Consider the following 10,888-nt stretch of genomic DNA (forward strand, 5'->3'; position numbering starts at 1 on the left):
ATGGCTGGCTGCATATAGATCTTCAGATTTTTGTTCTTAATTGAGATTTCATTCCCCTGCCCCATATGGGCAGAGCTTCAGAATCTCAAAAACAAATAGCCCAGCAGTTTCTCCTACGTGCATGTGAGCGCGGCGTGGCCTGATTTGATTTTTTATGGTCTCCTGCAACGCAAGATCAAAATTTAATCACAAACACAACATTGAACTGCTTTTACGAAGAGCACCCTACAAGTTATGTAATACATTTTTCCTCTGCCAGTTTCAGGTTGAAAAACTGCTGAATTTGCTGTGGGAGATAGTGGAATATTCCTGCTTCACCCTCTTTAGTTTCTTGAAGCTCCAGTAGGTGACGACGCCAACATTAATCTTTGAAATGGCGTATGCAACTGAAATACGCTCACAGCGGTGTCCAGTGACAGTTTCTTTTCGCAATAAAACCGAAGTATCGCATATATTCACATGCGCTCGCAAAATTTCTAGGGGTGGCAGTGGATAAAAGCATGGTGAGTCGGGTGAGGCGTCATAATTCAGTTCGTTTGACGTGTCTTGTCAGACTGGTGGCATACAGCGTTATCATATCGTCTTCCAGTTGTTACGGATTCTATAAAAATCATCAATGAATCTTATCACTGGCTGTCCGTTACATTTAAACTCAATCCCAATTTTGAACCTTTCTTCTGTTTTAATTGTTGCTTCTTCGATGTAAATATTGAGCAGTAGGGTTGAAAGACTACATCCCTGTCTTACACCCTTTTTAATCCGTCCATTTCGTTCTTTGTTGTGCGCTCTTATTGTCCTCTCTTGGCTCTTGTTCATTACCCGTTTCTCCAAGTAGTTTATCTGCATTTTCCTCAGAATTTCGAGGATCTTGCACCATTTTTTCTCAGTTTTACAAATACTATTAACGTGTCTTACTTTTTCCTTTGGTCTTGGTTCCATTATCAACCGCAACATCACCTTCCAATGACTAAAGATTCTGGTGGATAGTTATCTCTCCTTTCTGCCTGATTTGATGTTAAGTCTTCCAGAACTCTTTAAATTCTCACCCTTATACTGGATTGCCTGTTTCTTCCTGTTTCTCACGTCTTCTTACCAGTTATTCCCCTCATAAAGGGCTTCAAGGTACTCTTTCCACCTATCCGGCATCTACTCTGTATTTAACGGAGGAATTCCCGTTGCACTCTTAATATTACCTCCCTTGCTTTTGATTCCACTGAAGTTTGTTTAGAATTTTCTATTTTCTGTAAGTCCTTCCGACGATCATGTTTCTTTTTCAAGTTTTCGCACTTTTCTTGCGATGATATAGCCTTTGATTCCTTTAACTTGGTATTTATTTCAATACTAAGTGACTTGGACTTCTGTATTCCTCGACTGCTTTGGATACTTCAGTAGATCTTTAATTAGTAGTTCAGCTGAAATGTTTCTTATCTTATCCGTGGATACATAGCAGTTACCTTCTTTGTACCTAAGTGGTTTTTTCCAACTTCTGTGAACTTAGAGATTCTATTTGGCGGAACTGCCTACTGAGTCATTTATCACAGTGTCTGTAGCCTTGAAGTAGGTACGCGTCTATCTTCGTTCCTTATTGCTTTAGTATACCACTTTCTAGCGCACTTTGTCCGCAGCTCGTGGTCGTGCGGTAGCGTTCTTGCTTCCCACGCCCGGGTTTCCTGGTTCGATTTCCGGTGGGGTCAGGGATTTTCTCTGCCTCGTGATGACTGGGTGTTATGTGCTGTCCTTAGGTTAGTTAGGTTTAAGTAGTTCTAAATTCTAGGGGACTGATGACCATAGACGTTAAGTCCTTTAGTGCTCAGAGCCATTTGAGCCATTCTAGCGCACTGATTCTTCCTGGCTATTGTCTTAAACTACAGCCCACTCTTCGTCAAAACTACATTGTGAACCGAGTCTATATCTGCGCCTGGTAAAGTCTTATTATCCAGTACCTGATTTCGGAATTTCCGCCTGATCCTTATGTAATCCAACTGAAATCTTCCCGTATCCTCTGGCCCTTTCCAAGCGCTCTTCCTCTTGTGATTCTTGAACAGACTATTCGCTATTACTAGCTGAAATTTATTGTAGAACTCAATTAGTCTTTCTCCTTTTTCACTGTCACCATCAAGCCCATATCATTCCGTAACCCTTTCTTCTACTCTTTCCCCTACAACAGCATTCGAATCCCTCATAACTATTAGATCTTAATCTCCCTTTGAGTACAAAATTTCCCTTTCAATATCCTCATACATTTTCTCCATCTCTTCATCTTCCTGAACTATCGTTGCCGGTATTGGTTCGCGGTCAGTTCTGACGAGAATCCTGTCAGTGAAAATTTCATATTCTTTATCTACCCGTTCATAACTAATCCTGCTCCCCTTACAGCATTTCTTGTTGCTATCGATATTACGCTGTTCTCATCTGAGCAGAAATCCTCGTCTTCTTTCCATTTCACTGCACTCCAAAGTATCTAGATTGAGCTCTCATATTTCGCTTTCCGGATTTTCTAGCTTCCCTACCACGTTCAAACTTCAGACAGTCTACGCCCCTACTCATACAACGTTGGCCTTTTGCTGATTCGGTCTTTTTAGAATGGTCACATCGCCCTTAGCAGTCCCCTCTCGAAGGGCCAAGTGGGTGCTACTTATTACGGAATTACAATTCTATTTATATTACCCAATAAATAAGACCTTTCCTATCAACATCCCCTTGGTCCTTGGAAATGACTGCTCAATTGTGTTCTGTATGACGTCCAAGCTGAGCATATGGAGCGTCGTCTTTATACATTACTTTGTATGCAGTAACTACCTTCTTTTAACGATTGTGTTTAGTTGGAACCGTCCTTGTGATCAGGTTTTTAGGCGTTAAAGTACTTTTTAAAAATTATAAGGGAACTGACATAATGAATATTTATCCTTTGGGACAATTTTTCTTCTTTACAGTATCTGTTCTTGATGACAATGTTGGACACACTCTTAACATACAATAATACTTAACATTACGTTTTTGCTTTGTCAGCAATACGTTCAGTGATGTCATAATGAACAAAAACTTAAGCGGATATTGTTTTTACGCTGATTCTTGGTACGTGGTGGAAACAGGATCTGTATACTGTGTTCCGTTTAGCAGGGCTCAATATTGTTTATTGAATACCAGCCTTTCATTATACATTCAGCAATAAGTTCAAAGACACTTGAATAATAATGGCTGGAAACTTATACAGACACTTTTTTCTTACTTATACATTGTTTCAGGATCAACCAGATCATGCAACTTCAGAGTGTTCTCTATAATGCATTATTTTAAATGGAGTTGAACCATAAAAACTGAATACTCTGGCAACTGCAATACGGTCTAAATTTATTTCTTAGTAAGTAATGAGCGACGTTTTATGTTTTGAGATGTGTTTCGTAGTTGAGATAGCGATGGTGTGTTGTTTCATACAGACGTTTACTATAGTGAATCAACCTCAACCTGAGTGTGAGGGCCTGTTAGCCTAGCCTGCACAGCATAGCTGAGGCATTGGGTTTGTAGATCGATAACTCAGAAGCAGACATTCATCAGCCAGGCATACAGACATTGCTTCATTATTGAACTTTGTTTAGTTCTAGTATTACTCTCTTGTGAAGCCACGGTCGTTTTATTTTGGGTAAGCAGACTTTCATTGTCAGCTATCAGCACCCACCATCTGAAGGCTGCTCTGAAGAATCAGCACCCACCATCCAGCTAAAGCAGAATAACCCAGTACTGCGGGCTGAAATGCCTGTACTCTTATTTAATATCGTCCTACCCACGGAGATGCGAAGAAAAGATGTAACTGGAATGTTCTCTTTACTATGACAGATTCAGGTAGCTACGAAAACCGGTCTACTTCATTTAGTAATTCTGTACAACTGAGATTTTGGAAAAAGAAAAACCAAATGATGTGCAATACCGCATGACAGTTTTCCAAGATCATTATGACACTCAGTTATTTGGTTTGACTTAGCAGCTCTACGCACATACGTAGCCACACTCCTTCCAGTTACTGCCATGTACTACACTTACAAATTTTCAGACTCCAATGCGGAATAGGGGATCGAGAAAATTTTAATTTCAAATTGTTTTATCAGTAATGCGAAATATGTGGGCGTGCGTGCGTATGCTCGGTAGGCTGTTACCTGCACTAAAATATTTACGAAATGTTACAAACGCTGACTTAATACTCTTGTGGCAATCAACATGTTGTAGATACCATTACTTAACAGCGCATTATTTGGAATGCATATTACATATAGACTCTTGCAAATAGCTGTTCAAATATCATGATCTAGTGGAGGTATGGAATTTCTTTTGAGTAACTTCCCCTCCTGTATATTACATGAACTGTTTAGTTCTATAGTTACATTTACATCCTTGAAGCTACTTATTTTCCACTACATCTACACGGATACTCTCCAAATCACGTTCAAGTGTCTGGCAGAGTGTTCATCGAACTCCCTTCACAATTCTCCATTATTCCAATCTAGTAGAGCTCGGGGAAAGAACGAATGAGCTCTGACCTCCCTTATTTTGTCAGGATATTTTCTACATATATAGTTCGGCGTCAACAAAATATTTTCGCATTCGGAGGAGAAAGTTGGTGATTGAAATTACGTGGTAAGATTGCTCTGCAACGGGAAACGGCTTTGTTTTAATTATGTCCATCCTAAAGCTTGTGTCGTATCAGTGACACGCTCTCCCCTGTTTCGCGATAGTACAAAACGTGCTGCCCTTCTATGAAATTTTATTCGATGTACTCCATTAATCCCATCTGATAACGGTCTCACACCGCTCAGCAGTAATCTCTTACATTTTCCAAGTGTCCTACCAATAAAACGCAGTCTGGTTAGCCTTCCCCACAACATTGTGTTTCTTCAAATTTTATTGTAATTCCTATGTATTTAGTTTAAGTTACTGTCTTTAGATTTGACTGATTTATATTTGTAACCGAAATTTAACTGATTCCTTTTAGCACTAATATTGGTGACACACCTTTCATTATTCAGGGTCAACTGACACGTTTCGCATCATTCAGACATCATTTCTAAGTCGATTTTCAAATTTTTATCGTCTGGTGACTATTAGTCACGACAGCGTCATCTGCAGAAAACCTAAGAAGACTGCTCTGATCGTCTCCCAAAATGTTTATATAGGTAATAAACCGCAAAGGGCCTATAAACTACCTTTGGGAGTGCCAAAAATCGTTTCTGTCTTACTGTAAGACTTTCCGTCAATTACTACGAACTGAAAGGAAATCATTAATCCAGTCATAACTGACACGATATTCCATAAGAAGGCAATTTCACTGTAAGCAGCTCATGTGGCAAAATGTCAAAAGCCTTCTGGAAATACGGAATCCATTGGAAATCCATTGTCAACATCATTAAATTCGTGCGAGCAGAGAGGCAGTCGTGTTTCACAAGAAAGGTGTTTTCTAAATCCGTGTGGACTTTATGAATTACCTCGAAGAGAACGGTCCAGTGTCACAATGTTCGAACACAATGTACATCCCAAAAGCCTGCTGCATATCGACGTTAATGAAACAGGCCATTAATTGACTGTATTTCGCAGAGCGAACGATTTCATATGCCTGAAGCATGGAGCTATTGCATGAGCATACTCTGGAAGGAACCTAATTGGTATACTGCCTGGAGTGAACGACTTACTTTTGTTTAGTGATCTAAGTTGATTCAATACTCCGGGGATATCTGTATCTACGTTACTGGTGTTGGCACCTTTTCTTGATTCAAGTCGTGGGATATTTTCTTCGTCTTTTGTGACAGCATTTAAGAAGGCTGTGATTAGTAACTGCTTTGACAGCACGGTCTTCGATGGTATCTCCATTTCTATCGCGGGGAGAAGGCATTCATTGCGACTGGTCGCAAGCATACTACACATACGCCCAGAATCTCTGGTTCTTCTGCCTAGGTTTCGAGACAAAGTTTTGTTGTGGAAACTATTATAAGCATCTCGCATTTAAGTCCGCCCTAAATTTCGAGCTTTGGCAACAGATCGCCTATCTTTGAGATTTTGCGTCTGTTTAAATTTGGTATATGTTTCTCATTGTTTGTGCAACTGTGTTCTGACCTATTTTGAGTACCATAGAGTATCAGCTCGGTCGTTTAATTTATTTCACACAAATCTCAATTGCTGCCGATATTATTTCTTTGAATTAATGTCACATAAGGTCTACAATTGTATTGTTAAATTGGAAGGACTGGAGATTGTCTCTCAGGAAGGCGTCTGGTGAACTTTTATCTGATTTTTGGAATAGGTATAGTTTTCGTTTCGAGGATTGAGGTTACACTACTCAATCTAGCTACGACAAACCTGTGTTCCTAAAACCTGCAACCGGTTTGGTTCTCGTTATTAACTGAAGATTATTTGTCTCTAAGAGGTGAAGTGTGTTTCCACAACCGTTTACTATTCGGCTGAGCTCATGAATTAAGGGCTCGAAATAATTTTCGGAGATGCGTTCTCGGATGAAGATTTATGCGTACATCCGGAATTAAACGTATTTTCTCCAACATATCTAGCGTAAATAAAAGTCACCCCTAACTAATTCTGTGGGTCGGGCACGTGTTAGAAATCAAACAAGTCGTCGTAACTGCCATCTGCTTCACGTCTGCTGTGCAGCGAGCTACGTTAATTTAAGTATTAAATGTATTTTTCCTCTTGTCACTTCAGTGTGTTTTTGCTTTTAGGAAGCTTTAATTGTCGAGTGCTAGTAATAGTGTTCCATAGTTTTCGTGTATATTTTGGATACAGTCAGACAGGTAGTGCTATTCTCATTGTTTTCTGCAAGAAATGTCTAGCAACCACAGTCAAGTCAAGTCAACAATCAGCCGCCTGTAGTGAATTAGCAGTCTAGTTAAAAGTTTAACTCTACAGTAAATTGATTTCTTAGGATGGATAGGATGTGTGACTGCTGTGTACGGACGCAGGAGGAGCTGGCCACTGTTCGCGAACAGCTGAACGTGTTGATTGCCGTGGTCAGCCGTCTTCAGGCTGCTGCCTTTAAGTGTAGCGGCAGTGGGGAGTCTAGTGCGTCACATGGTACACCGCAGGTGTTACATGCTTCACCCACTGTCCCTGCTGTCGAGACATCTTCGCGGGTACCAGGCGTGGTAGCCCATCCTCTCGGCGAGGGCATTCGCAGCGGAGGGTCAATGTGGAGGCTGGCCGTGTGGCATCGCACACTCTGCCTGTGAGTGGACATGTGGGCGCTCCTTCAGCAAGGTCCGAGCAGGCACACAGGGGAAGGGGGTTTCTTAGTTATTGGGAGCTCCAACGTTAGTCGAGTGATGGAGCCCCCTTAGGGAAATAGCGGAAAGGTCGGGGAAGGAGGCCAGTGTTCATTCAGTCTGCTTGTCGGGGGTCTCACCCGGGGTGTGGAGGAGGCCCTGCCGGCGGCGATAGAGATCACTGGTTGCACCCTACTGCAAATTGCTGTTCATGCCGGCACCAATGATTCATGCCGGCACCAATGATTCATGCCGGCACCAATGATTCATGCCGGCACCAATGATTCATGCCGGCACCAATGATTCATGCCGGCACCAATGATTCATGCCGGCACCAATGATTCATGCCGGCACCAATGATTCATGCCGGCACCAATGATTCATGCCGGCACCAATGATTCATGCCGGCACCAATGATTCATGCCGTCTGGGTTCAGAGGTCATCCTCACTTCGTACAGACGGAAATGGTGAAGGCGGAAAGCCTTGCTAGCGGAGTGGAATCTGAGCTCACTATTTGTAGTATCATTCCCAGAGCCGATCGCGGTCCTCTGGTTTGGAGCCGAGTAGAAGGCTTAAACCAGAAGCTCAAACGATTCTGCGGAGATCAGGGGGTGCAGATTTCTCGACCTCCGCTATCGGGTGGAGAAATTTAGTGTCCACCTTAATAGGTCAGGCGTGCACTAAAAGCCGGAAGTGGATACAAGGGGTGGGTGGTGGGTGGTAGGTGGTAGGGTAGGGAGGGGGGGGGGGGCGAACACATCTGGGTTTTTAGGTTAGAGAATTCCCTACGTAGGCCCGACAAGACGCCTCCTTAGACGCGGCAAGGCAGGAGTAGGCAAAATGCAACAAGGAATAACAATATTAATGTGCTAATAGTAAACTGCAGGAGCGTCTATAGGAAGGTCCCAGAACTGCTCTCATTAATAAACGGTCGCAATGCTCATATAGTACTAGGAACAGAACGTTGGCTGAAACAAGAAGTAAACAGTAATTAAATCCTAAACTCAGATTAGAATGCATACCGCAGAGAGAGGCTGGACAGTACAGGGGGAGGCGTGTTTAGAGAGATAAGAAGTGGAATAGTATCGAAGGAAATTGACGGAGATCCGAAATGTGAAATGATTTGGGTGAAGGTCACGGTGTATGATGTGATTCTTGAGACTTTCTGTAGACACACTTGCAGTTTACCATTACCACATTAATAGTGTTATTTCCTGTTGCATTTTGCCTACTCCTGCCTTGCCGCTCCTCTGGAGGCGTCTTGTCGGGCCTAGGGAGGGAATTCTCTAACCTAAAAACCCACATGGGCGCCTCCCCCTCTACTCCACCACCCACCCCTTGTGGCCACTTCCGGCTTTTAGTGTACGCCTGACCTATTCAGGTGGACGGTTAAAGCAGGCTCAGACATGGTAATTGGATGTATCTATAGGCCCCCGGGCTCAGCAGCTGTTGTGATTCTTGAGTTTCTCCTGGGATATTCTCAGCCACATCACACACCTTTACGGGGAGGAGATGTATAGCAGCATGAAGACATTTGAAAAGTTGCGCCACCGTAGATGTCGTTTGCTAAGTACTCTTGCCTTTCTAAAGAGATGTCGTTCCGAGAATGTTGTTAAGGTTATGCATCACATCGATTATGCAGCAGCTAAGAGAATCAAGAAACGAGCCAGCCTCGCATTGGTACGTGAGAGAGTGCAATTCACCCGCCGGAGCCTTGAGTTTATCTCACAGGAATTACTCAAATTACATTTGCAACTGGCTACTATGTTCACTTCCTTTTCATGGGATTGGATTGATGGTGTCACCTGGGTGTCAGCTGATTCCGCCCATAAGAAGGCTACGGGACGTCAAACAGCTAAGTTCTCACGTCTCCTTGACAAACCATCTCTGCAGGTTCCGTGCAAGACTGTCATCAATTTGAGTGGCATGGGGTTGAGTGATGATGCGGTCTCGGTTTTGCAGAAATGTCTCAACTTCGCTCCCACCCCGAAGTTCACTCCGGTCGCAGAAATTGTTAGTGCTGTTTAACAGGTTGCAGCTCGACTTCCGCCAGAATCAGCCGAGGAAATACGTCGTGTAACTTGTCGTGCGTCGACGAAATCCAAGCCGATGAAGTCAAATATCAGCAGTAAAGAGAGGACGGCCATTCGTGATCTGAGGGAACGCTCTGAAATTGTCTTACCGGCTGACAAAGGCAATGCTACAGTTGTCTCCCATAAGGACTACACTGATACGATGCAGAGCCTGCTAAATGACTTCCTACCGGAAGATCAGCGTTGACCCTACAAAGAAGGTGGAGACCAAGACGAGGTTTCTTCTCATGGACGCAGATTTACCGGAGTGTGACGCTAAGAAATTGTTACCCCAAGGTCCGGTACCGCCTGGACTATATAGACTCCTGAAGGTTCACAAAGAGGGGGTACCATTACGCCCCATAGTCAGCAACATCAGGGCACCTACATATTTGTTGGCCAAATACCTGACGGGAATATTAAGTCCTTATGTGGGTAAATGCCCTCATCACATCCGTAATTCCGTGGATTTTGTTAAACGCCTTGATAGCTTCAGGTTGGATGAGTCATATCATGGTGAGTTTTGACGTAGCTTCCTTGTTTACGAGGGTACCCCTGCGAGAGCCGCTAGAGTTGGTCAGAGGTTTGACGAGAATACCACTGAACATTTTAGGCATGTATTGACTTCCACGTGTTTTCTTTTTAATGGAGAATACTACGAACAAACGGAAGGAGTCGCCATGGGTAGCCCACTCTCACCGGTGGCAGCGAATTTGTACATGGAGAACTTCGAGGAGGAAGCCCTGTCGTACCGAATGGAAACCTACTTGCTTTTTCCGTTACGTCGACAACACGTTCGTCATCTGGCCACTGGTATAGATGAACTCCTTGACTTCCTTACACATCTAAACTCCATACACGCCAACATCAAATTCACTATGGAGACTGAAACGGAGGGTAAATTACCTTTTCTTGACGTCTTGGTCAGGAAAAGGGCTGACAACACCCTAGGTCATGGGGTGTATCGAAAGACAACACACACTGATCTGTATTTGCACGCAGACAGCTGCCACCGCCCTTCACAGAGGAGTGGGGTACTTAAGACTCTAGTACATTGGGCGCGCACTATCTCGGACACAGAGAGTCTACCCCAGGAATTGGAACGTCTGAGAACTGTATTTCGAAAAATGGGTTACTCAGAGTGGCAGATCCAACGTGCTCTCCACCCAACCACTGCATCACAACCCGTTGAGATGGATGAAGTCACGAGGGGGAGGTAGGCACTGCATTTATTCCATACACAGGCGCACTCTGGGAAAATCGCCCGCATTCTGAAGAAACACCGAGTCGGAACTGTGTTTTGTCCTCCGAATAAATCTCGTGCACTGGTGGGGAGAGCCAAGGATGACCTCGGTTTGAGGAAGGGCCGGCGTGTACCAGATTCCGTGTGGATGTGGCAAGTCGTTAATTGGTCAGACGATACGTACCGTCGAGGATCGACGCCGTGAACACCAGAGGAACACTCGACTAACACGCGATCTAGTGTCGGCGGTCGCTCAACATTGTTTGTCGGAAAATCACTGTATGGAGTATGACCGCACGATCTGTCTCGCGTGTGT

The 10,888-nt window shown here is 43.6% G+C and overlaps 1 protein-coding gene across 1 annotated transcript in view; it reads right to left on the minus strand.

Annotated features, from left to right (window-relative positions):
• Positions 1 to 48: 48 nt before the first annotated feature.
• Positions 49 to 10,888, minus strand: part of LOC126273399 (uncharacterized) — a 47,427-nt gene continuing 36,587 nt past the window's right edge. The window contains exon 3 of the mRNA XM_049976952.1: positions 49 to 162. Within this exon, the coding sequence (XP_049832909.1) occupies positions 49 to 162 (114 nt within the window). The remainder of the gene's footprint in view (positions 163 to 10,888) is intronic.

Source organism: Schistocerca gregaria, chromosome 5 (assembly GCF_023897955.1).
Source record: "Schistocerca gregaria isolate iqSchGreg1 chromosome 5, iqSchGreg1.2, whole genome shotgun sequence".
In the NCBI taxonomy this organism is placed as follows: Eukaryota; Metazoa; Arthropoda; class Insecta; order Orthoptera; family Acrididae; genus Schistocerca; species Schistocerca gregaria.